General features: G+C 43.9%; 1 protein-coding gene across 1 annotated transcript in view; it reads left to right on the top strand.

Moving 5' to 3' along the window:
- LOC142259028 (uncharacterized) overlaps nt 1-24,651 on the top strand; it is a 125,846-nt gene extending 101,195 nt beyond the window's left edge. The window contains exons 10-13 of the mRNA XM_075331564.1: nt 6,663-6,740; nt 6,937-7,027; nt 20,742-20,827; nt 20,900-24,651. Coding sequence (XP_075187679.1) covers nt 6,663-6,740; nt 6,937-7,027; nt 20,742-20,827; nt 20,900-22,294 — 1,650 coding nt within the window. The 3' untranslated portion in view covers nt 22,295-24,651. The remainder of the gene's footprint in view (nt 1-6,662; nt 6,741-6,936; nt 7,028-20,741; nt 20,828-20,899) is intronic.
- Nucleotides 24,652-27,766: the final 3,115 nt, after the last annotated feature.

Here is a 27,766-nt window from a genome sequence, read left to right as displayed (position 1 = left end):
ACGCTGGGTTTCCTCCTTCTTAATGCTTTGCCAGGCTTTTACAGCCGCAGCCTTCAGGTCTTGCTTGTTTGTGGGTCTTTCCGTCTTAAGTCTGGATTTGAGCAAGTGAAATGCATGCTCAATTGGGTTAAGATCTGGTGATTGACTTGGCCATTGCAGAATGTTCCACTTTTTTGCACTCCTGAACTCCTGGGTAGCTTTGGCTGTATGCTTGGGGTCATTGTCCATCTGTACTATGAAGCGCCGTCCGATCAACTTTGCGGCATTTGGCTGAATCTGGGCTGAAAGTATATCCCGGTACACTTCAGAATTCATCCGGCTACTCTTGTCTGCTGTTATGTCATCAATAAACACAAGTGACCCAGTGCCATTGAAAGCCATGCATGCCCATGCCATCACGTTGCCTCCACCATGTTTTACAGAGGATGTGGTGTGCCTTGGATCATGTGCCGTTCCCTTTCTTCTCCAAACTTTTTTCTTCCCATCATTCTGGTACAGGTTGATCTTTGTCTCATCTGTCCATAGAATACATTTCCAGAACTGAGCTGGCTTCATGAGGTGTTTTTCAGCAAATTTAACTTTGGCCTGTCTATTTTTGGAATTGATGAATGGTTTGCATCTAGATGTGAACCCTTTGTATTTACTTTCATGGAGTCTTCTCTTTACTGTTGACTTAGAGACAGATACACCTACTTCACTGAGAGTGTTCTGGACTTCAGTTGATGTTGTGAACGGGTTCTTCTTCACCAAAGAAAGTATGCGGCGATCATCCACCACTGTTGTCATCCGTGGACGCCCAGGCCTTTTTAAGTTCCCAATCTCACCAGGCAATTCCTTTTTTCTCAGAATGTACCCGACTGTTGATTTTGCTACTCCAAGCATGTCTGCTATCTCTCTGATGGATTTTTTCTTTTTTTTCAGCCTCAGGATGTTCTGCTTCACCTCAATTGAGAGTTCCTTAGACCGTATGTTGTCTGGTCACAGCAACAGCTTCCAAATGCAAAACCACACACCTGTAATAAACCCCAGACCTTTTAACTACTTCATTGATTACAGGTTAACGAGGGAGACGCCTTCAGAGTTAATTGCAGCCCTTAGAGTCCCTTGTCCAATTACTTTTGGTCCCTTGCAAAAGAGGAGGCTATGCATTACAGAGCTATGATTCCTAAACCCTTTCTCCGATTTGGATGTGAAAACTCTCATATTGCAGCTGGGAGTGTGCACTTTCAGCCCATATTATATATAGAATTGTATTTCTGAACATGTTTTTGTAAACAGCTAAAATAACAAAACTTGTGTCACTGTCCAAATATTTCTGGACCTAACTGTAGATCTAAGGGAGCATTTATACTGGACAATCCCTCCTTTAAAGGGAATCTGTCACCAGGATTTGCTCCCCCATCTGAGCGCAGCATAATGTAGAGACAGAGACCCTGCTTCCAGTGATGTGTCACTTACTGAACTGTTTGCTGTCATTTTGATAAAATCAATGTTTTCTCTGCTGCAGATAAAAGCTCTTGAATATGCTGGACTACCTGGCAACAGGCCAAGTAGTCCTGTAATGATAATCTGCTGCTGATTAATCCATGATTTTATCAAAACTACACTAAGCAGCCCAGTAAGTGACACATAGTTGGAATCGGGATCTCTGCCCCTATGTCATTCTTCTCTCAGATTAGAGGTCATAAACCTGCTGACAGATTCCCTTTAAATGATTGTTGACTGTTTGGTTATATGAGCCGATCGGCAGCTGTTTAATGGCTTGTGAATCCTCATTGCATGCGCACAGCGAGCGGTCATGGTTTTCCAGTGCTGTTGGTGAGAGGAGGCTGTCGTGACCACAAGTGTGCGATTTACATACCTGTGGTCACATCTGCATGAGACTTTAGACTGACTTACTGGTAGGGTCAGCATGAACCCAAACTACGGCCCTGCCACTATGCTTAACTGAATCATTGTGCACATGCACACTGCAATTTTTTTTCCTTAGACCGCTTGGTCCAAGGACAGAATTGAACATAACCACTGCCTCAATGGATAACATTGGTCCGAGTGCAATCCAATGTTTTGTCAGATCGCATGCGGACCAAAAATACAGGTGTCTACACAAGCTCTTATGGTGTGACACCATAGATGTAAAAATGTTTACCTGGTTAGGGGCCACTCAGAAGTTTTGCCCCCTCTGAGCTGAAACCCCCCAGCTACGCCTCTGGTGAGGACATGTTTTTATTTTTATTAATCAGTGAGTAAACGGTGGCCAGAGGTCTATGGGGGTGCATTATACTATATGGAGGTCTATGGGGGTGCATTATACTATATGGAGGTCTATGGGGGTGCATTATACTATATGGAGGATTATGGAGTGTGCATTATACTATATGGAGGATTATGGAGTGTGCACTATACTATATGGAGGATTATGGAGTGTGCACTATACTATATGGAGGATTATGGAGTGTGCATTATACTATATGTAGGATTATGGAGTGTGCACTATACTATATGGAGGATTATGGAGTGTGCACTATACTATATGGAGGATTATGGAGTGTGCACTATACTATATGGAGGATTATGGAGTGTGCATTATACTATATGGAGGATTATGGAGTGTGCATTTTGCTCTATGGAGGATTATGGAGTGTGCATTGTACTATATGGAGGATTATGGAGTGTGCATTATGCTATATGGAGGATTATGGAGTGTGCATTTTACTCTATGGAGGATTATAGAGTGTGCATTGTACTATATGGAGGATTATGGAGTGTGCATTGTACTATATGGAGGATTATGGAGTGTGCATTTTACTCTATGGAGGATTATGGAGTGTGCATTATACTATATGGAGGATTATGGAGTGTGCATTATACTATATGGAGGATTAGGAAGTGGGCATTATACTATATGGAGGATTATGGAGTGTGCATTATACTATATGGAGGATTATGGAGTGTGCATTATACTATATGGAGGATTATGAAGTGGGCATTATACTATATGGAGGATTATGGGGTGTGCATTATACTATATGGAGGACTATGCTCTACACTATACTATATGAAGGATGTGCATTATCTTAAATCGAGGACTATGCTCTACACTATACTATATGGAGGACTAAGTGAAGTGTATTATAATATATGGGGGACTATGGGAGGTGCATTATAATATATGAAGGGTTATGTGGGACCCATTATACTATATGGAAGGCTATGTGGGGGTCATTATAGTATTTGGATAACTATATACGAGGGGGACAAAGATACAAGCATGGCATGGGAAAGTTTTGTGCTGAGGAAAAGAGGCTCTTTCCTTCAGCACCCAGCTTTCTCATGCTCTGATATTATGGGAAAGCTGGGTGCCGAGGGAAAAATGTATAGCAGAGCATGGGGAAGCTGGCTGCTCATTGAAAGATGTATAGCAGAGCATGGGGAAGGTATGTGATGAGGACAAGATGGATATTAGAACATAGGAAAGCTGGGTACTGATAGAAAGAGATTTCAGATCATGGGAAATATGGGTGCTGAAGGAAAGAGCCAAGTGTCATCGTCATTATCCCATACCCTGAGTGATGTGTACGGTTGGGGGGCCCCAAGTCCAAATTTTGCACTGGGGCCCATCAAACTCTAGTTACGCCACTGCTCATTTGCCTAATAATTCTGCACACAGTGTATAAATCACTTGTAAGGCCACATCTAGAATATGGATCCAGTTTTAGGCTTCAGATTTTGAAAAGAACATTCAGAAGTTAGTCACTTCAAAGGCGAGTAACTAGACTACTACAAGGAATGGAGGCCTCACATACCTCACATATCATATAACGTCTGTGTTTTTCACTGACGTGTGAAACAGATCTTATATGTATAAATACATGTGTGGTCAATATAAAGGACTGGCACATGACTTATTCCTTCCAAAGATAATACTAAGGACCAGGGGGCATACACTGCAAGTGGAAGATAAGTGATTCCGGCAGCTACATAGGAAAGGGTTCTTTACAGTTAGAGCAGTCAGACTGTGGAATGCCCTACCACAAGAGGCAGTAATGGCAGATACTATAACAGCTTTTAAAAAGGGGCTGGATGATTTCCTCCGTACACACAACATTGTTGGTTATAAATGACTTAATGACAAAATAATATAATTGTATAATTGGTGGAGAAAGGTTGATCTAGATGGACCTAGGTGTTTTTCCAACCTATGTGACATGACCTCTGTGCAAAGAGAGACAAGCTCACAGCAGAGCAGGTAAGTAGTTGGTATCCACCTACATGTATCTATGTAGCCTAATAGTTAAAAGAAAAAATGCGCAGGATAAACCCTTTAATCTCTCCATATTCTCCGCACTTTTATCCGATTCTTGTATATGAAGGAGTCGAATTAAAGTGAATGACACTCGGCTCCACACTCGAGTCTGATACATGAGAGAATATACAACAGTGTGAGCACAGTCTAAGGGAGAGGCCTGAAGAAATGTCCACCGAGATGCCGCAAATCTATAACACAGAGAGCTCCGGACCCCGGGACTGAGCGCAGGTCAGAGAAATGGGGCTGTAAGGCCAAAAACACAATAATACAAGGGTTGAATGAAAGGTAATGCCTCCACCTCCATAACTCATCACAGATGGCAGCGCTGGTATGCAGCAGGTACTGGACTGTTCAGTAGACTCTCCTCTACAGCTCCAGTTGGTGGGAAACCTTACAATGAACGGTTGTGTTGTTACAGTGTAAAGAATGGATCCTGCGCAGGTGATCTGTCAATGTGATTTAGGCAACGTGCTGTCATTGAATTCTTGACAGCAGAAGGTGTCACCCCAAAGGAGATCCATCAGAGAATACAAGCCGTGTATGGTGATTGTGCTGATGTGCACTGTGCGTCGTTGGGCCAGTGGTAAGATTACAGATGGTGAGGCGGGAACATCTGACTTGTGTGACAAAGAAAGAGTTGGACGTCCTGAGACCGCAACCACGAAGTTACACATGGAAAATGTAGACAGATTCAGGCTGATGGTCGTATCACTCAGAGAGAAGTTGTAAGCACAATCGGCATTTCACAGGAACGTGTAGTCACATTATTGCTCTGCTTGGTTATGGGAAGATCTGTGCACGATGGCTGCCCCGGATGCTGACGTCTGTCATGAAAGCCACAGACCAGACATTTACCAGGAAATTCTCTCACGTTACGAGAATGAAGGTGACGCCTTTCTGCATTCAATTGTGACCGGAGACGAAACTTGTGTACAGCACTACGGACCGGAGCCGAAACGTCAGTCCATGGAATATCAGCACAAAGGCTCGCCCCAGAAAAAGACATTCAAGACCCCGTCCTCAGCCGGGAAATCCTGGCCTCAGTGTTTGGGGCGCAGATGGCGTTATCCATGGGGATTTCCTACAACGCGGAGAAACAATCACTTCAGAGCGTTACATCACAACACCGCCAACTGTGAAACGACGACTAACGTACACTGAGGAGCTGATCATGTGACCCCTGACTCCTCCCCTCCATGTGACATCATCACAGGTCCTGTAAGCACAGAGCAGCCATATATCTAGTGTGCGGCTCTGCAGGTGGAGGTGTGTGGAGATTCCCCATTACTGGACACAGGCGGGATTAACCCCTTCAGCTCTGAGACTAATTGAGGTGGGTGAGGTTCCTCTCTCTGCTCCTCAGATATAATGACGGCGACTCTATCTGTCTCGGTCACATACGCTCTGCTGATATTCCGGCCTCTGTACTGGGAAATGTCGTCTCCATCTTGTTATATTCTCAGGGATTTCCCTATAGTGAAGGAGATTTCTTGTTGATAGAACTTTGATTCTTTTGTATCTCCAGTAATTGTATTATTACAGCGGATTCTTTATGATGTTACATCGTCATCTTCTCCCCATTCAGGTCCCTACAATATCGGATCCTCTCAGTGGAAATCTTCTATATAAGAGAATTCTCCTGATTGCCCCGTGAAGGATGGATATGGACAGGGACAAGATGGCGGAGAGGATATTACACCTCACCCTAGAGATCCTCTTCCGGCTTACTGGAGAGGTGAGAGATTCTGATGACGTCACATTACATCATTCTTATCTATGGGAATAACAGATGGACAGAACTGGAGAGGTGAGGACTCTGGAAATGTCTGGAGTGAGATTTATTTCTGTGTCTCTCCATAACCAGGATTACACAGTAGTGAAGAAGACCTCTAGTGAGCGCTGTCAGGCCCCTGTGTCTGAGGGATGGGGAAGACCCCTGAGCCCAATCACGGGGCCTCCACCTCACCCCCCGATACATGAGGACATCAATGACCAGAAGATCCTAGAACTCACCTACAAGATGATTGAGCTGCTGACTGGAGAGGTGACACTGCTGGGAATGCTGGGACATTATACAGTAACGCTATGAAGGGATCGGGGGGTGACGGTATCATTGTATGTGTCAGGTTCCTATAAGGTGTCAGGACGTCACAGTCTATTTCTCCATGGAGGAGTGGGAGTATTTAGAAGGACACAAAGATCTGTACAAAGACGTCATGATGGAGGTTCCCCAGCCCCTCACATCACCAGGTAATAGACAGGACTAAATACACACGGCCTATAATTATCTGTATGTAAGGAATGAATTCAGTCCCTGTATGTGTCTCCTCCAGGTCTATCCAGTAAGAGGACAACACCAGAGAGATGTCCCCGTCCTCTTCTCCCACAGGACTGTAAACAAGAAGATCCCGATGTTCCTCAGGATCATCAGGTAGATGGAGAGAAGGTGCATGAAATCTCCCTATGATGTGTAGACGGCTGTGAAGGTCTTGTGCTCAGTCTTGTTTTATCCTCCAGTATTATATGTGTTATACTCGTGTAATGAGAGCGGTGGAGATGGCAGGATTAGAGCTGATCATAGATGGGACTTCTCCATCTGTCTGTGACTTTTACAATATTTGTTTCAGGGGGAAGATCTGCCCCATATTAATACTACAGAGACATATGTGAGGGGTGATGAGCGGAGTAAAGAGGAGATTCCTACAGATAACCGCCCAGGTGAGTAGTGACCACTAAATGCAGAGAAGTCACAGATTCTTCTCAGTCACCGGCTGTGGCTGCTTTATCAGGGTTGTAGTCCGGCCATAGAAAATGGTCACCATTCTGCTGCTAGACCACCACATGCTCCTCCACCCAATACTGACAATATTATTTTGGGCATTGTTGGAGTCAGATCAGCTACAGTAGATTTTACAGGTAGGAGATAGGTTATCATATTCCCTGAAATTATAAGACGTTCTCCTGTGATTTACCATAAATTGGATCTTTCTCTCATTTTCTTTGATAGAAGGTTTGATTTGCAGAATTTACAATTATTTCTTATTGTTTATGGAACAATAATAATATTTATTCATTTATATTGCGCTATTAATTCCACAGCGCTTTACATACATTGGCAACACTGTCCCCATTAGGGCTCACAATTTACAGTCCCTATCTGTATGTCTTTGGAGTGTGGGAATTAACTGGAGCACCCGGAGGAAACCCACGCAAACATGGGGAAAACAAACAAGCTCCTTGCAGATGTTGGCCTTGGTGGGATTTGAACCTCAAGCGCTGCAAGACTGTGGTGCTAACCACTGAGCCACCACAAGACTGCAGTGCTAACCACTGAGCCACCATGTCACCAATAAGTTTTTATTTTGTTATTCAATAATTAACAAATATTTTTTACAACCATATATTCCAATAAAAAAACAGAGACAGAACAATGTCATACAAAAGGGATTAGGGGGTAGAAAGAAGAACAGACACCATAAAATATGGTAACACATTAGGGAGCACAATAGGGGAAGAAAAGCACCAATTCAAGTACAAAAAGCCTTATATCATTACTAGATTTGGTTAACCAAGTCCCAAAGTTAGGAGAGCTAAAGGAAGGACGGGGTAACCATGTCCTCCTATTCACAAGACTCAGAACGGAGCCAATCATATGAAATTACTAAATCTTCTATCGATATAAAAAAAGTCCTCAGATTCAGCCCATTCCAGCTGAGAGCGGAGAGGACGATCTCCAGTGTCTAGAGATGACTTGCCTCATTGCTGTCAAAATCTTCCATCCATATAAAAAAAGTCCACAGATTCAACCCATTCCAGCTTAGGGCGGAGAGGACGATCTCCAGTGTCTAGGGATGACCTGCCTCATTGCTGTCAAAATCTTCCATCCATATAAAAAAAGTCCACAGATTCAGCCCATTCCAGCTGAGAGCGGAGAGGACAATCTCCAGTGTCTAGAGATGACTTGCCTCATTGCTGTCAGAGATATTCAGAAGAGACCTTTCTTGATGGATGAAATTGACAATGGAAATACTGAATGTAACGTTGCTTCTGGAGAGTTCTGTAGTGTTGTACCAAAGACTTTATTAAAGAGATCAAAGATTGAGTCACAAACTTGCCCCACCAAAGATTGGTTATATTGCCCACAGGTGAATCACATCTCTAAAGCCCGCTTTTCACGCTACAATATATCTTACGATGTGTCGGCGGGGTCACGTCGTAAGTGACTCACATCCGGCATCGTAAGGTATATTGTAGTGTGTGACAGCTACGTGCGATTGCGATTGAACGTTAAAACGTTCATCGCATGCACGGCGTTCAATTACTAAAAATTGAACGTCAGGTTGTTCATCGTACCCGGGGTAGCACACATCGCAGTGTGTGACAGCCCGGGAACGATGAACAGATCTTTCCTGCGTCCAGCGGCTCACGGCCGGCAATGCGGAAGGAAGGAGGTGGGCAGGATGTTTACGTGCCGCTCATCTCCGCCCCTCCGCTTCTATTGGCCGCCTGCCGCGTGATGTCGATGTGACGCCGAACGTCCCTCCCACTCCAGGAAGTGGACGTTCGCCGCCCACAGCGAGGTCGTATGGACAGGTAAGTACGTGTGACGGGGGTTAATCGTTTGTGCGACACGTTCAACAAATTGAACGTGCCGCACATACGATGGGGGCGGTTACGATCGCATACGATATCGTATGCGAAATTGTAACGTGTAAAGCAGGCTTAACACTTATCAGATGTACCAGGGAACATATGATGAATGTGCTTGGGGGTCCTATACCACCTTGACAAGATCTTAAGGCTGCTTTACACGGTACGACCGATTGTGCAATTTCACAATCGATCGTACCCGCCCCTGTCCTTTTTGCGTCACGGGCAAATCGCTGCCCGTGGCTCACAAAGTCGGTAACCCCCGTCACACATACTTAACTCTCGTGCGACCTCGCAGTGGGCGGCGAACGTCCACTTCCTGGAGTGGGAGGGACGTTCGGCGTCACAGCGACATCACACGGCCGCCGGCCAATTGAAGCGGAGGGGCGGAGATGAGCAGGAAGTAAACATCCCGCCCACCTCCTTCCTTCCACATAGAGCCGGCGGCTGACGCGGGAGGCAGGTACGCGATGTTAATCGCTCCCATGGTGTCACACGGAGTGACGTGTGATGCCACGGGAACGATGAACAACCGTCGCCCGATTTCAGGAACGATATTATGGAACCTAGCGAGCAGTACATGACTCACGATTTGTGAGCGATACTGCGTCGCTAGGAGGTGTCACACAGGCCGGCATCGCCAGCGATGCCGGATGTGCGTCACAAAAACCGTGACCCCGACGATCTATCGCACGATAGATTGTCTGGTGTAAAGCAGCCTTTATAGTTAGTCTCTCGGACGTGACAAGATACGGAGATCTGATAAGTAAGGGCAGAGTCACAATTGCGTATGATTCAAACAAGTGCAATGCGAGAAAATCTCATATTGCACTCGGCCCCATGTAAGACAATGCTGCAGCTCAGATCTGTGAGTTTTTCCTCAGCCCTAATCGGACTGAGGAAAAAAATTGCAGCATGCTGCGATTGTATCCGAGTCTCGGATCACTCGCACCCATACAAGTCTATGAATACGAATGTACGAATGAAACATTGGACTGCACTCTGATGACATCCAAGTGCAGTGCAATATACGCACAGGCTGACAATGGAGGAGATTAAGAGATCACTCTCTCCCTCTCCTCCGCAGCTATGATCCGATCACAGGATCAGATCACAGTTGCATGACACTCAGCTCACGCTTGCAGCAGAGCAGGAGCCTAGGGTCATTAGTATATCGCATTCAGTGCTCTAGCATAGGACGAAATGCGCTATTGTGACTTTGCCCTAAGAGTAAAGATCACATCCCATTCAGCAGGAGAAAATGATCTATTGAGCTCCCGTTCCCATGCCCCCTGAAATGGAGCCAGGGAATTTAATCTTTCTGCCTCCCTCAACAACCTACTCAGCAACACAATGAGAAGGAGCTTCCTCTTTGATGCAAAGTTTTTCAAACTCCATTAAGGGTCTCAGACAAACCTCTTGACTTGGAATTAAATGGAAGAGACCAGATATGTGACTGTAACCCATGCGGATACGTGCGGCTGCGGAACATGCTGAGGATAATAGGTAATCCGCATGAATGTCCGCAGGTTTTCCACAGCTATTTCGCTGTACTACCGCAGCTATTAGCTGCGGATTCCGGCGAGCAGCTGCGGGAAACCTGCGGCCGTAGCTGCGGATATATCCGCAGGTGCGAGCTCCCGTGGGCACATAGCCTAAAAGTCTTAGCATCCTGTGAATCCCGTATGAATGGAGGCATAGGGCCAGGTATAGAAGAGATATTAGATTTATGAATTATCCAATCCCAGAGGAATATAAATAATGTTATAGGATTCATAGATTCTTCCAGCTCAGTCTATATTTTGTTGGAAGGATTTATGATTATATTTAAAATACAATTAAGCATGGAGGCTTTATGGTATACCAAAAACTGGAACACCTGCCCCTCCCCTCCTTGTGCCCTAGAGTGCATCAATACTGAGTATATGTCAGGCGGTGTCCTACCCCTCACTGACTAGGTGTCATGGTGACTACAGACCCTATTCACATTTGCTCAGCCAGAGTCAGGTGTCGTCTCTTTAGTGCACTCTGGTCTTCGGTTTAGCAGGAGTTAATTCCTGCTGACTGATGAATTGCTGCTGGGGTCACAGGTTGCTGAGGTCTTATCACAATCCCCTCCGCCATATAATAAGTGGTAGAAGCTAGCCTCACATGCTGATGATGGCTCTAGCTTTGCTCCAGCGTTATCGGTCTTGTGCGTGCTGATCCTGTTGTTGGTGAACTGTCGTATGCTATTTGGTGTGCTGTGGAAATATCCTTGTTTTTTCCTCCCTGTACTTTTATTTCTCCCTGAGCATGTATTGTTGTTTTACCTGTATGTGCTTGCAGTGAATAAGGGACAGTTTGCTATTGGACAGCCTATACATCGGACACTGATCCTTGCACTCGCCTTTCCTGGTCTCACTGGCTCTCCTTGCCTCTTCTTATTCCCTGGCTACATCATTTATTCTTTATGCTCTATCTCTACAAAATATTCATTCATTTGTCTACCTAATGATTAATTTACCTTTACAAAGGCTCACCACTGAGCCGAAATGCTGTCAAAACTGAGTTTGACTTTTTTTTTGCAGAATAAACATACATAATAGCCAGTTTCTGTAACCCTATTCCAGCATGCACCGCGGCACTGACGTCACCGCTCTTCCCACGCAAGTGGAGGACCAGCCGCGCGTCGATCACACATTTGTATACACACCTGATGTGTGTATGTGTGGCATCCGTGTTAAAAACAGATGTCACACGTACATGAAACACGGACGTCTGAAACCGGCCTAACATTGTGCTACGCATACCACATCTACATACATAATTGCCAGTTGTTGGATGTTACCGTATCCCTCAATGCACTGCGGCACTGTCAGTTGCGCAGCCGCACTTTGCGCCCACATCATAGCCATGGTAACCAGGAAAAACAGTGCAGGTGGAACCCAAATAGAGGTGAGTGACGAGACATGGTGGGTGGCACTGAAAGGGACATGACGGGCGGCACAGAAAGAGACATGGCTGGCTGCACTGAGAGAGACATGGCTGGCGGCACTGAGAGAGACATGGCGGGCGGCACTGAGAGAGACATGGCGGGCGGCACTGAGAGAGACATGGCTGGCGGCACTGAGAGAGACATGGCTGGTGGCACTGAGAGAGACATGGCTGGCGGCACTGAGAGAGACATGGCTGGTGGCACTGAGAGAGACATGGCTGGCAGCACTGAGAGAGACATGGCGGGCGGCACGGAGAGAGACATGGGAGGCAGCACTGAGAGAGACATGGTGGGCAGCACTGAGAGAGACCTGGCTGGCGGCACTGAGAGAGACATGGCTGGCGGCACTGAGAGAGACATGGCGGGCGGCACTGAGAGAGACATGGGGGGCGGCACTGAGAGAGACATGGCGGGCGGCACTGAGAGAGACATGGGGGGCGGCACTGGGAGAGACATGGTGGGCAGCACTGAGAGAGACCTGGCTGGCGGCACTGAGAGAGACCTGGCTGGCGGCACTGAGAGAGACCTGGCGGGCGGCACTGAGAGAGACATGGCGGGCGGCACTGAGAGAGACATGGTGGGCAGCACTGAGAGAGACATGGTGGGCGGCACTGAGAGAGACATGGTGGGCGGCACTGAGAGAGACATGGCTGGCGGCACTGAGAGAGACATGGCGGGCGGCACTGAGAGAGACATGGGGGGCGGCACGGAGAGAGACATGGGAGGCAGCACTGAGAGAGACATGGTGGGCAGCACTGAGAGAGACATGGTGGGCAGCACTGAGAGAGTGAGAGATAGAGACTCCAATCATAGTCACGACAGCTTAGAAGAGACCATATAGTGTAAACATACACAGCACACAGGGGAGACAGCACATAGTGAACACAGCTCAAGAAGCACAACACCAGATACCAATATACAGCACACAACAAGGAAGAGACAGTGCACAGGGGTGAAAGAAGTCAAATGACACAACACATACAATACACAAATGCGGAAGGATGACATACAACAGATATGTTGGAAAGCGCAAACAGTGACACACGTCCACTGCTCCTGTCAGCACCACTAAGCAGAGACAGATGTTCATTTCACTGCACTCCCGATGCAATAGCATCCAGCCTATTTCTAGAATATCATAATATCCTGTGTGAATTCTTATGTGTTCCAGAAATATTTTTCTACTATATTAGCGTTTTATTCTGAGCACCAACCATAATAGTTGTAGCGGAGCTTCTCCATTATTAGTTTAGGGCCCCTAGTATGACAGCCAGTTGAGGTGACCCTTCTTCTGGTTACTGTGTCATACCCATGACACTATGAAAGCCTGGACCTCAGGGTTCCCCAAATGAACCTGGAAGAAAAAGATTTAAGTCTTAAGGCTACTTTACACGCTGCGATATCGGTCCCGATATCGCTAGCGTGGGTACCCGCCCCCATCTGTTGTGCGACACAGGCAAATCGCTTCCCGTGCCGCACAACATCGCCCGGACCCATCACACATACTTATCTGCCCGGCGACGTCGCTGTGACCGGCGCACCGCCTCCTTTCTAAGAGGGCGGTCCGTGCGGCGTCACAGCGACGTCACTGAGCGGCCGCCCAATAGAAGCGGAGGGGCGGAGATGAGTGTCCGGAACATCCCGCCCACCTCCTTCCTTCCTCATAGCGGCCGGGACGCAGGTAAGGAGAGGTTCCTTGTTCCTGCGGCGTCACACATAGCAATGTGTGCTGCTGCAGGAGCGACGAACTACATCGTTACTGCTGCAGTAACGATAATCGAGAATGGACCCCCATGTCACCGATGAGCGATTTTGCACGTTTTTGCAACGATGCAAAATCGCTCATCGGTGTCACACGCAGCAACATCGCTAATGCGGCCAGATGTGTGTCATAAATTCCGTGACCCCAACGACTCCGCATTAGCGATGTCGCAGCGTGTAAAGCCCCCTTTAGAAAGATCTGGGTAGGTTGAAGGGGATAGTCTGGAAGAGGTAATGGATCCTTGGTAAAATGTCCATCTTCAGCATATTAACCCTACTGAACGATGAAACCAAGAGCTCGGACCAGGTCAATAAATCGCTCTCAATATTACATAGAAGAGATAAAAAATTTAGAGCATTTAGTGATCCCTAGATATTTGATGTGGTCATTCCGCCATTTAAAGGGAAATGTAGAACTAAGGTGTAAGGCTTCAGCCCCCAGCATATTTATATTAATCATCTGTGGTTTAGTCATATTCACTTCACAGTTAGATAAAAAGGAAAAGTATTTAAATTCCACTCCAGAAAGAAGACCATTGTAATGTTTTCCATTTACAAAAAAAAATAAATCAGAAATTTGTTAAAAATTTACAATAATTAGAAGTGATCAAACATTGTATTTGGATGCTTTTAACCTCATAACGACGGCCGTACGACTTAAAGCGGTGGAAAAACAGGGTACTTATTCTGTTCCGCCGCTTTAAAGCGTCGGGCCAAAAAAACACTGTAGCGCCCCCCCAGCGATCGAAAATCTCGGGGGTTTCAGCTACCGGGGGTAGCTGAGACTCCCCAGATTATGAATCGGGGTGTTTTTTCCGGACCCCGATAAACTGATCGCCGGTATACACCGTATTCCGCCGGTCACATTAAAAAAAATTAAATGGCAGGTAAAATTGATTTATTTCTCATCTGACGTGATCAAACATGTCAGATGAGAAATAAATATGAGCCCCTAGTGCCCCCAAGGTCCCCGGTACCGGAGAAATCCATCCACCCTCCCCCTCCGGACAATCCAAGATGGCGCCGACGCGCGCTGAAAACTGCCGCCACCGCCGGCTCTGCATTCATTTCCCTCCGATCTGAAATGATCAAACATTTCAGATCGGAGGGAAATGTCCTCCCCCTGAGCTCTCCTCCGATACACCGGAGCACTCTGGTCCCCCGGAGCCCTCTCCAGTTCTCCAGAGCCCTCCCCCTTCCCCCCTCAGGAGCATGCAAAATGGCGACGCGCACAGTAGTGCGCGGCCCGCATTCATCCTACTCTCATTTCTGTCACATGTGACACGTCAGATGCGACAGAAAAGTCGTCCCCAGGTCCTGCCAGGTCTCCCGCCGTCATCCCCCGGTCCTCCCCGGTACCTGGCTTCTGCTCCGGTCCCCGCGATCACTCCGCCTCCTTCTGGAAAGCTGGCGGCGCATGCGCAGACAGCGGCTGTCAGCCAGCTCCTTGCAAGCATGGACGCTGACCTCACTGCTGCTCAGCTGCTGTACCGTGGACCGGGGGAGCGTGAGTGCAGTAATCTGCAGCCACACTCCTCACATGGAGGACCTGCTGTTCTAGAAAATGGGGGGTACGTTCTCTGAGCGTGCCCCTCATATTCTGGAATGAGGTTACTGCAGGTCACTCTGCCCTAGGTTGGATCGGGGCAGTGTGAGTACAGTATTTTCAGATTACTGCACCCAGACTGCTCACGTGAAGAGCTTGCTCTTCCAGAAAATGGGGAATACGTTATTTGAGCGTGCACCCCACCCCATATTCTAGAAGGTACAGAGTCGTCGTGGGACCTCCAAAATGGATTACAGCGACCGGAATTTGTTTATTTTCAATAAATTGGTGAAAGAGGGAATGTGTTGGGGAGCATTTTTTCAAATAAAAATTTTTTTTTTGTCTTTCTTTTTTTCTATTACTGACTGGGTTAGTGATGTCGGGTATCTGTTTAGATGCCGTGACATCTCTAACCCCTGGGCTTGACATTACAGCTGGTATCAACCCCGTATATTACCCCGTTTGCCACCGCACCAGGGCACGGGATGAGCTGGGGCAAACGCCAGAATTGGCACGTCTAATGGATGCGCCACTTCTGGGGCGGCTGCGGCCTGCTATTTTTAGGCTGGGAAAGGCCAAATAACCATGGCCCTTTCCACCCTGATAATACCAGACCACAGCTGTCTGCTTTACCTTGGCTGGTAATCCAATTTGAGGGGGACCCCACATGTTTTTTTTTTATTATTATTTCTAAATAATTCTAAAAAACAGCCTGAGGTGATCTCCAAATTGGATCACCAGCCAAGGTGAAGCTGCCAGTTGTGGTCTACAGGCTGCAACCGTCTGCTTTACCCTAGCTTGCTATCAAAAATGGGTAGGACCCCACGTTTTTTTTTTTTTATTTATTTATATTTGGGCTAAATACAAGGCACAACACAATCAAAGTCACTAATGGGCACCAGCTTAGAATATGCAGGCGGTAGGATATTATATATGTGTTAGACATCTATCCATCCATCTATCCTAGCTCTTTAGGTTTTGTGCCCACAATCTGGATTTGCAGCGTTTTTGAGGCAGAGTGTTTTCACTGCGTCCATAACGCTGCATTGTGCAGTACAAGCACAGAGGAAGGATTTTTAGAAATCTCCTGCCCATGTCACTTCTTTTCTCTGCAGGATAAAGTGACCTTCGGCACGGCTTCCTGAGCAGCAGCATGTCAATTTATGCTGCTGAGACTAAAGTGTTCTTTGGAGGGAGAATAAAGTCCGCAGCGGCCCGAACCCGGATTGTATACACAGGCAGCTGCGTTCTCCCGGGACAGCATATACATCTCCGCAGGAGGGCTGGCACTGCATCCTAAACACAGTGTCGCCGGATTGTGGGCAGGTAGCCTAAAAGTGAGAAATTTGGCGCTACAGCAACATTTTTGTGAAGTACCTGTAGATTCAAAATTCTCACGATACCCCTGAATAAAGTGCTTGAAGGGTCTAGTTTCCAAAATGAGGTCACTTTTGGGGGTTTCTGCTGTATAGGTGCCCAAGGGGCTTTGCAAATGTGACATGGTGCTTACAATTTATTTCAACTTTTACAAAATTCAAAATCATGCACCTTTCGTTCTGAGCCTTACTGTTTGTCCAAACATACCATATTTTTCGCTCTATAAGACGCACCGGATTATAAGACGCACCCCCAAATTTGGTGAAGGAATAGAGAATTTTTTTAATAAATGGGGTCCGTCTTATAATGCCAGTGTCCGTCTAACAAATCATATAGAGTATATGTCCTTCATAGCCCCCCATCCTAAAATTAGCCCCCTTAATCTGGATATGGCCACCTTATATTGAATATAGCCCCCCGTGGCTGGCACACATGGCCCGTGGCTGGCACACACGGCCCCCTGTGGATGGCACACACGGCCCCCTGTGGATGGCACACACTGCCCCCTGTGGATGGCACACACGGCCCCCTGTGGATGGCACACACGGCCCCCTGTGGATGGCACACACGGCACCCTGTGGATGGCACACACGGCCCCCCTGTGGATGGTACACACGGCCCCCCTGTGGATGGTACACACAGCCCACTGTGTTAGATCTCGTCCCCATGCTGCTGCTTTTAGTAAAATAAACTCTTTCCTTACTTTCTGCAGCACTGTCCTGTCTCGTGTCTCCCTCCTCGGGGTTGAACTCCTCCTGTCTCCTGCACTTCCTACTTCCTGGTTCTAGTGCCGGTCATGTGATCGGGACAGCAGAGAGATATCTCTGCATGCCTGATGATCACAGCGGCAGGAGGGAGACCGGGCAGACACGCTGGAGGAGGTGAGTAAAGAGTTTATTATTTTACTATGGGCAGCAGCATGTGGGCCATAGCTAACACAGGGGGAGGGGGCATGTGCGATCAAAGGTAAGCACAGGCAGATAATATGCGCAGCTCCCCCAGCCCATCGCCACGGTGCAGTTTCAGCACCATGGTTATGGACAGCGGCTGTGCATATTATATGAGCGGGTGCAGGAGATCTAGCACTGCCGCCCCCAGCACCACTCCAGAGTGGCCCCTACCTCCCCTGGACCCTGCAGTATATAATCCGTATATTCGGTTTATAAGACGCACCCCCTACTTTCCCCTAAAATTTGGGGGAACAAAAGTGCGTCTTATAAAGCGAAAAATACGGTAGTTTTTTTGCCGCATATGGGGTATCACTGCGCTCATAACAAATTGCATAACAAACTGTGTGGTCCATTTCTTGGTATTTCCTCTTGAAAAAAGGAGGAAATTGGTGATAAAGCAACATTTTTCTGAAAAAAAATTAAATTTTCAATATAACTACCTAAGGATATCAAATTCTATGAAGTACCTGTGTGATCAAAATGCACACTATACCCCTAGATTAAATCACTGAGAGGTCTAGTTTTCAGAATGGGGTTACTTGTGGGGAGCTCGACTGTTTAGGCACCTCAGGGGGTCTCCAAACGCAACATGGCGTTCGCTAATGATTCCTGCCAATTTTGCAGTCAAATGGCGCTCCTTTCCTTCCGAGCCCTGCCGTGCACCCAAACAGTTGATTTCCACCTCATATGAGATATCGGTGTACTCAGGAGAAATTGCACAATACATTTTATATTCATGGCTCGATGTTATAAAATTCTGTGAAGCACCCAGGGGTTCAGGGTACTCACCAAACATCTAGATAAATTCCTTGAGGGGTCTATTTTTCAAAATGTGGCCACATGTTGGGGAGCTTCACTGTATAGGCACCTCAGGGGCTCTCCAAACGCAACATGGCATCCACTATTGATTGCAGCCAATTTTGCAGTCAAATGGCACTCCTTCCCTTCCGAGCCCTGCCGTGCGCCCGAACTGTTGATTTCCACTACATATAAGGTATTGCCAAACTCAGGAGAAATTGCACAATAAATGTCATGGGGATTTTTTTCCTTTTACCCTTGGGAGAAAAAAAGCTACCTAGTTGAAGTAACAATTTTGTGGTAAAATTTTATTTTTTATTTTCATGGCTCAACGTTATAAAATTCTGTGAAGCACCTGGGGGTTCAGGGTACTCACCAAACATCTAGATAAATTCCTTGAGGGGCCTAGTTTCCAAAATGGGGTCACTTGTGGGGGGTTTCTGCTATTTACGTACCTTAGGGGTCCTACAAATGCGACATAGTGCCCGCACTTTCTCAGCCAAACTTCCTTTCCAAAAATCAAATATTGCTCCTTCCATTCCAAGCCCTCCCAATTGTCCAAACAAAGGTTTGTGTCCACATATGAGGTATCCCCACGCTTATAAGAAAATGGGTAACAAACGTTGGGTCCAATATTTCCAATTACCTCTTGAAAAAGTGAGAACATTGATGCTTAAACAATATTTGTGAGAAAAAAAATGAAAATTTTCAATATGACAACGTAATGTTATCGAAATCTGTGAAGTACCTGTGGGTACAAAATGCTCACTATACCCCTAGATAGAAGCCTTGAGAGGTCTAGTTTCCAAAATGGCATCACTTGTGAGGGGTTTCTTCTGTTTAGGTACCTTAGCAGACCTGTAAATGCAACATGGTGCCCGCAATCTATTTCAGCCAAATTTGCTTTCCAAAATTCAAATATTGCTCCTTCTGTTCCGGGCCCTCCCATTTGTGCAAACAGAGGTTTGTTACCACATGTGGGGTATCGGCATGCTCATAAGAAAGTAGGTAACAAGTTTTGGGGTCCATTTTGTTGTGTTATTTCTTCTAAATTTGAATAAATTTGGAGTAGAGCAACATTTTTAGGTAAAATTTTATTTTTTGCTTTTGTTCATTCCACATTGCTTTAGTTTCTGTGATGCACTTGAAGGGTAAATAAACTTCTTGGATGTGGTTTTGAGCAGTGTGAGGGGTGCAGTTTTTAGAATGGGGTCACTTTTGGGTATTTTATGTCACCTAGGCCTCTCAAAGTCACTGCAAATGTGATTTGGTCCCTAAAAAAATGGTTTTGTAAATTTTGATGTAAAAATGAGAAATTGCTCATAAATTTTGAACTCTTCTAACTTCCTAACAAAAAAAAAATGTTGTTTCCAAAATCGCGCTGATGTAAGTAGACAAGTGGGAAATGTTATTTATTAACTATTTTGTGTCACAGAACTCTGGTTTAACGGTATAAAAATTCAAAAGTTGAAAATTGCAAATTTTTCTAAATTTTTGCCAAAATTCAATTTTTTTTATAAATAAATGCAAAAATATTGTCCAAAATTTTGTACTAACATGAAGTCCAATATGTAATGAAAAAACAGTCTCAGAATCACCGGGATCCATTGAAGCGTTCCAGAGATATAACCTCATGAAGTGACACTGGTCAGAATTGCAAAATTTGGTCTGGTCATTAAGGTGAAAATTAGCTCCATCACTAAGGGGTTAAAACAAACAATGATACCGCAACATATAGTCAGTAAATAGCATTTACCGTATTCTGCTTTAGTCTAAATGACTACCTTGACCCCACAGGCAGTCTCTGGAAATTAGTATGGAGTGGATGTTGTATAGTGAAAATTGCAAATCTGCCATTTTACTGTCCAATACATAGCACCCAGCTTGTGCTCCATGAGACACACACCGTAAATATTTATGTGGGTTCTTCCCTGTGGCAATGCCAAACATGTAGATACTAACAGTGTTTGGGACATTGCAAGGCTGAGAAGCATCGAGGACTTTTGGCTTTGGGATTTTGCTGAATTGGATTATGAAACCATATCTCTTTATAATCAAGAGTCGTCAGCTACAACCATTGTGGAAACCCTCCATTTTTTTCACTGAAGGAATCGATTTTTTTGTATAATTTTGGCTTATAAAATATTATTTGGTGGCTTATTATTCCAATATAAAGGAGGCAAAGTGAACAAAGAGGGTTGAACTCTATGTTCTACTACCGTAGTTCCTACTCTGAGGTCTACTGTTAGATTGTGTACGGTCTTTGTTTTAGTAAATGATTACTTTTTGCTCCATAACTTGCAATTTATTTAGATATTTTATTAATTATACCCTTAAATGTGCTGATATTAAAATAATTTTCATTCTTGACAGATGACTGTACTATTAGATCAGATGGACAACTGACATCTTCAATTTTTACATCAGATGACCTTGATATCACACAAGATATAACTGAAGTGAGTGACTCTATTTCAGATATACTATCAACTCTTTACAGCAAAGATCTATCATCTGATTCAATTGAACAGGTTCTACCTTCTGATTCATCACAGACTATTAAGAAAAATAAAAGTCACAAAAGTGGCATTAAAAATCGAAGTGTTCCTACAGGAAAGAAGCCATTTTCAACTTCAGAATATGAAAAAATCCATCGAAATATTCAAACAAGGGAGAAAAGATTTTTTTCAGATTCTGTTAGTTACCACAGAACTCACACATGGGAGAAGCCATTTTCATGCTCAGAATGTGGGAAATGTTTTATAAATAAGTCCGTTTTTGTTGAGCACCAGAAATTTCACACAGGTGAGAAGCCTTTTTCATGTTCAGAATGCGGGAGATGTTTTACGCGTAAATTATTTCTTGTTACATATCAAAGAATACACACAGGGGAGAAGCCTTTTTCATGTTCAGAATGTGGGAAACATTTTAACCAGAAATCAAATCTTGTTAGACACAAGAGAACTCACACGGGGGAGAGGCCTTTTTCATGTGCAGATTGTGGGAAATGTTTTGCACATAAATCGGAATTTGTTACACACCAAAGAACTCACACGGGAGAAAAGCCTTTTTCATGTTCAGAATGTGGGAAATGTTTTGCACAGAAATCGCATTTTATTTCACATCAAAGAACTCACACGGGTGAAAAGCCATATTCATGTTCAGAATGTGGGAAACATTTTAACCAAAAATCAAATCTTGTTATACACCAGAGAATTCACACAGGGGAGAAGCCATATGCATGTTCAGAATGTGGGAAACATTTTAATCAAAAATCAGATCTTGTCATACACCAGAGAATTCACTCAGGGATGAAACCTTTTTCATGTTCAGAATGTGTGAGATGTTTTGCAGATAGATCAAGTCTTGTTAGACACCAAATAATTCACACAGGGGAGAAACCGTTTTCATGTTCAGAATGTGGTAAACATTTTAACCAAAAATCATACCTTGTTACACACCAGAGAATTCACACAGGGGAGAAGCCTTTTTCATGTTCAGGATGTGGTAAACATTTTAACTGTAAATCACATCTTGTTATACATCAGAGAACTCACACGGGGGAGAAGCCATATTCATGTTTAGAATGTGGGAAACATTTTAACCAAAAATCGGATCTTGTTATACATCAGAGAATTCACACAGGTGAGAAGCCTTTTTCATGTTCCGAATGTGGGAGATGTTTTGCAGATAAATCACGTCTTGTTAGACACCAAATAATTCACACAGGGGAGAAACCATTTTCATGTTCAGAATGTGGTAAACATTTTAACCAAAAATCATACCTTGTTACACACCAGAGAATTCACACAGGGGAGAAGCCATATTCATGTCCAGAATGTGGGAAATGTTTTGCAGATAAATCAAGTCTTGCTAAACACCAACTAATTCACACACGTGAGAAACTATTGACATGTTTAGAATGAGGAAAATATTTTACACACAAATGTCCTATTTTTAATATCACAAAACTCATAAGGGTAGAAGCCATTATCATACATAGAAGGTGAGAAATATTTTACTTGAATATTTGTAGACCTCTAAGAAAAACTCACACGGGGAGAAACCATATATTTGACAAACTGAACAAGAAAACACAAAAGACAGTCACAGTAAAGGTAAGTAAGTAAACAAGAAAGGGAAAGCATGTTAATGTTACATTATAATTATAATACATACAGTGACTAATAGACGTCTGTTTTCTGAAAATAAAAAGCAATATTCCATGTGCATTGAACATTTCACATTGTTATATATCCACAGTATATTACGAAAGTTAGTACATCCCATACAATGTTCTAAATATTTTATTATAACTTTTCCTTGCTCCTGGACAAAGCACTGAGGTTGCAAAACAAGCGTCAGGTGCATGGAGATACCGCTTTAGTTTTTACCCTTCTTTGGACCCTGATATTTAACCTCTCCTCTGCCATCTTATTGTCTTATATCATATGATGTCCAAATGTTGTTTTTTCATTCTAATTTCTCACCCTTGGGAGTATTAATTTATTTATATTTGAATTTATATATTTGATGATACAGTATTGGGACATCACATATTTATGTTACTTATTTGAAGCTGGTTAGTTTATTTACAATTTACATTAGGATTGTTGCCGGATCCTCCCAATTAATACCATCTGTCCCTTGGGTTGTTCCATTTTATTGTGTTTATTTTTTTATTATTGTTCAATAAAGAATATACAAATTTTTATCTTTATATTCTCGGCTTGGATATTTTTCTCCTTTGGTGTTGGTATGACATTTCTATATGCTTTGAGCCCCCACTAGTGGGTTGTGATATTGGTGTTACATCCTTGTCCCCTGTAGGAATGTGACCATCCTTGTCCCCTGTAGTAATGTACCTATGCGTATCCCCATCCTGTACTAATGTTCCACCATCCTGTAGTAATCCTTTGTCCCCTGTAGCAATGAGCCAATCCTTGTCCCCTTGAGGTAATGTGCCCATCCTCGTCCCCTGTAGTAATTTGTCCATCCTTTTCCCCATCTTATAGTAATGTGTCCATCCTTTTCTCCTGTAGTAATGTTCCCTCATCCCCTGAGCTCACCCCCGCTGTACTACAGAACACAAGTGACTGCCTGACTGCAGTTTGCAACATTATGTCTGCTCTCTATCTGAAACTTAACCTTTCCAAAACTGAACTTCTTCTTTTCCCTCCATCTTCCAACCTTCCTAAACCTGACATCTCCCTCTCTGTGTGTGGCACAACGATAAGTCCTAGGAAGCAAGCCTGCTGTCTGGGTGTTATAGTTGACACTGATCTCTCCTTCACCTCCCACATACAATCTCTTGCCCGCTCCTGCCGCTTGCACCTCAAAAACATCTCTAGAATCCGCCCCTTTCTCAAAATGGAAACGACAAAAACCCTCACCGTGGCCCTGATCCACTCTCGCCTTGACTACTGTAACTCTTTATTAATTGGTCTCCCTCTAACTAGATTCTCTCCTCTACAGTCCATCATTAATGCAGCAGCCAGGGTCACCTATCTGGCTAACCGCTACTCGAATGCCTCCTCTCTGTGCCAGTCATTGCACTGGCTGCCCATATATCACAGGATCCAATTCAAACTGCTTTTTCTCACCCACAAAGCTCTCCACAGTGCGGCTCCCCCCTACATCACCACCCTCCTCTATGTCTATCACCACAAAGCTCTCCACAGTGCGTCACCCCCCTACATCTCCACCCTCCTCTCTGTCTGTCACCCCACCCATTCTCTACGCTCTGCAAATGACTTTCGACTAACATCCACACTAATTCGAACCTCCCACTCCCAAATCCAAGACTTCTTCCGAGCTGCACCAATCCTCAGGAAAGCTCTACTTCAAGAAGTTAGGAGGAATCACAACTTACTCAGCTTCAGAGGCACCCTAAAAACGCATCTTTTTAGGGTAACCTATCACATTCCCTAGCCTAACTAAATTCATATAATCCCTCCACAACGTCTCAGAATATAACCCCACGTCAAACTCCATGGCACCCAAATGCATCTCAAGGTTCTGGCCAACTGGTCCAGGCAGCCATTATCTATCCCCCATTTCCTTGAGATGGCTGGATTGTCATTGTAATTAAGCACTTGTACCTTGCCCCTCACCCCATCTCATTGTAGATTGTAAGCTCTCACGAGCAGTGTTGTCTTTTTTCCTTCTAAATATTGTATTTTCTATAACTGTTACTTGTTTGTATATGATCCTCCTGAATTGTAAAGCGCTGTGGAATATGTTGGTGCTATAACAATAAAGAATAATTATTATTATTATTTGCTTGATTCTTTTGTAAAGCCTATCACACGGTATTATATGTATTTTACAGGTAAAAATATTTTCAGCAGTTTCAATGGCTATACCTGAATTTTCTATATGAAAATACGCAATATCCATTTTTTTGTATGTTTGATATTTTGTTCCTTTGTGCAATTCCTTGGGTCAGTGCAATATATTAACCTATTATTATCCGGCTTTAATATAGCACTTTATTATATCTGGGTGGTGCAATAATATATATCCTTTCTGGGCTGTGCAATAAATACTATGACCCTTCTATTTATTATGATATATTGGCACTAATTTTGATCTATTTTATTCTTGGACCACAGTGACCCATACTGATCAAATTTGAGAAATCATCTTTCTGGATGGGTTGATGCAATAATATATTTTTTTTTTTCTGGGCTGTGCAATAAATATTATGAACTTTCTATATACAGTGGAACCTTGGATTAAGAGTAACTTGGTTGGAGAGCGTTTTGCAAGACAAGCAAAGCTTTTTAAAAATTTGTAACTTGGTTTAAGAGCAATGCTTTGCAATAAGAGCAAAAACTCATCGAGCACACCTCCGATTCTGTCCTTTCACCGCACTCTGGAGGTAACTTTCTGTACATATGTACTGTATACTGTATACAATATACCATTGTACATTGTACAGTATATACTATACAGCATGTCAATTAATTTGCATCTATTGATACAGTATTGTACTTTCTTTCTGCACATTGCTTGTATTGTAATCTAATTACCTGTGCAGTGTTTCTGCCCCACATGTGACTTAGTTCTGCCCTTATTTTGCGGAGAATAGATTTGGGGTGTGTTTGTTTTTTTTTGTGTATTGTATTAGAATAAAGGTTGTCATATTTATACATCATTTTTTTCTCTCTATACTGTACCTCACACACATCAACAATTCTATCGTAAGCTAAACTGCAGTTTAATTTGTTTTCTATGTTTTGTTTTTTTTTAAACCAAATTTTTATTTGTTTTCTTGTAATGGTAAAATAGGGTACAGAATGAAGAAAATAAGGGTCAACAAATCAAAATATCAAATAACATAGTCTCTACAATTTATCGATCAAATATTTGTCACGGTCATCAAATTTGCTCCTTCCCCTTCTTCGTCAATGTATATTTCCATTATTCAGTCTCCGCTACCCCCCTTCAGCATTCCTTGATAACTTGTTACAAACATTACTTATAAACACTATCCCTCCCATTCCCCCCCTCCCCTCTCCATGCGACACAACCCAGAATTTGGCCAACTATACTTTCAGCTCGCACAGGGACCCTGACAGGTCTTCCTTCATGTACCATTCCGTATACACAAATGTGGACATTATTTGTATTGTTTCTTCTCTAGAACATATAATGCTTATGAACTTTCTCCATTTACTGAAAAAGTTTGCTGTCATCCTTTCTTTACACCTCTCCACCATCATCTTCTCCAACATGAGCGTTTTTTTCAATTGATTAACAAGTTCTTCTTTTGTTGGTATTTCCTTCACCAGCCACTTCTGAAGAATAGCCCGTTTACTTATCATTGCTATATCATGGAAAAGATTCGGTAACTTGTCTCCCCCTTTCTCTCCCTCCTCCCGATGCTGATAGTGAAATAACCAGACCATTGGATCTAACTCTACATTTCTATTCCAGATTTTCCTCACTACCCCTTGGACTTGTTTCCAAAATCTTTCAATCCTTTCGCACTGCCATATCCCATGATATAGATCTGTTTTTTCCGTACCACAATTTGGACAACTCCTCATCTTATCTGGATGTCTTGCATTCAGTATATTAAATCCATAGATAGCTCTATGTATGATCCTGAATTGGGTATCTCTTAAGTTCTCATTCACAATCTTCTTTCTCATCACCATCCAAAATCTTCTCCTCCACTTCTTGATCTCCCAACTGCTTTGCCCACCCTTCCAACATTCTTCCTGATATGTTAGGGACTAACACTTCTCTCATCTTTCCATAAAGACTTGATATATTTGTGGCATGGATGTCCCTTAATATGATCGCATCCATCTGATTTGCCTCATATTCGTTATTTATGTTGTATAGTTTCTTCATTATCCCTTGTTTCACCTGTTCAAACTGGAGAGTCTGGAATGGGCGCAAGTCATACTTTACTCTCAACTCCTCACACGTCATCCATCTCCGTTCTGTATCATGCATCAGGTTTTTAGAGTTCCAATCCCTTTTTCCCTCCATTCTTTAAAGAGATAATTTTCCCTTCCCTGTGGAAAGTCAGGACAAGCCCATATATTAAGGAATTTGGAGATGTTCCAGGCTAACCCGAACTTTTTCCTAACCGCCTTCCAAGTCATCACTGTGTCTCTACAAATCAGTGTCTGTTTAATGTTGGGCGGCAAATTTGGAATGGAGGTATGTAGGATTGAACTCAGGTCCCAAGGTTTACAAAATTCAGCCTCTATATCCCAGTCAGAATACCTACTTGTTCGTCTAATCCAATCGACTACATGTCTTAAGATACAGGCCAAATTGTACCCCCTGATGTTAGGTAGTCTGATCCCTCCATTTTCTGTTGATAACATTAGCTTTTTGGCACTAATCCTCGGCCTATATCCCTTCCACAAAAAAACGTGAGAACGCTTTTGTCAATCTGTTCACATCCGAGTGTTTAAGAAGCAATGGGATTGTCTGCATTGGATAGAGAAGCTTGGAAAAGCTCATCATTTTTATTAGATGATTTCTTCCCAGAAGAGTCAACGGCAAATTTGCCCAACATTGCAGTTCACGTTCAATTTTCTCGATCAAAGGGGAATAATTTAATGAATATATGGTTTTTGTATCCCTCCCAACCTGTACTCCCAAGTATTTAATTGTATTTCTAGCTATTGGAATGTCACATAATGCACCCCGCTCCCCCTCCGCTCTCTTTCCGTCCAAGAAGAGAATTTCACATTTGTTTTTGTTAAGTCTAAACCCTGCTAACCTCCCAAACTCCTCAATTTGTTCTATCACTCTACTCAATTGTGTTTTAGGTTTGCTCATGAACAGGATTATATCATCAGCAAATAAGGCTGAGTGCAATGACTTCCTCCCTACCTTGATCCCTTCAAACCACCCCCCCTCATTCAAAT

The sequence above is a fragment of the Anomaloglossus baeobatrachus genome (assembly GCF_048569485.1).
Source record: "Anomaloglossus baeobatrachus isolate aAnoBae1 chromosome 5 unlocalized genomic scaffold, aAnoBae1.hap1 SUPER_5_unloc_22, whole genome shotgun sequence".
Taxonomy (NCBI): domain Eukaryota; kingdom Metazoa; phylum Chordata; class Amphibia; order Anura; family Aromobatidae; genus Anomaloglossus; species Anomaloglossus baeobatrachus.
This window is presented reverse-complemented; position numbering and strand designations above follow the sequence as displayed.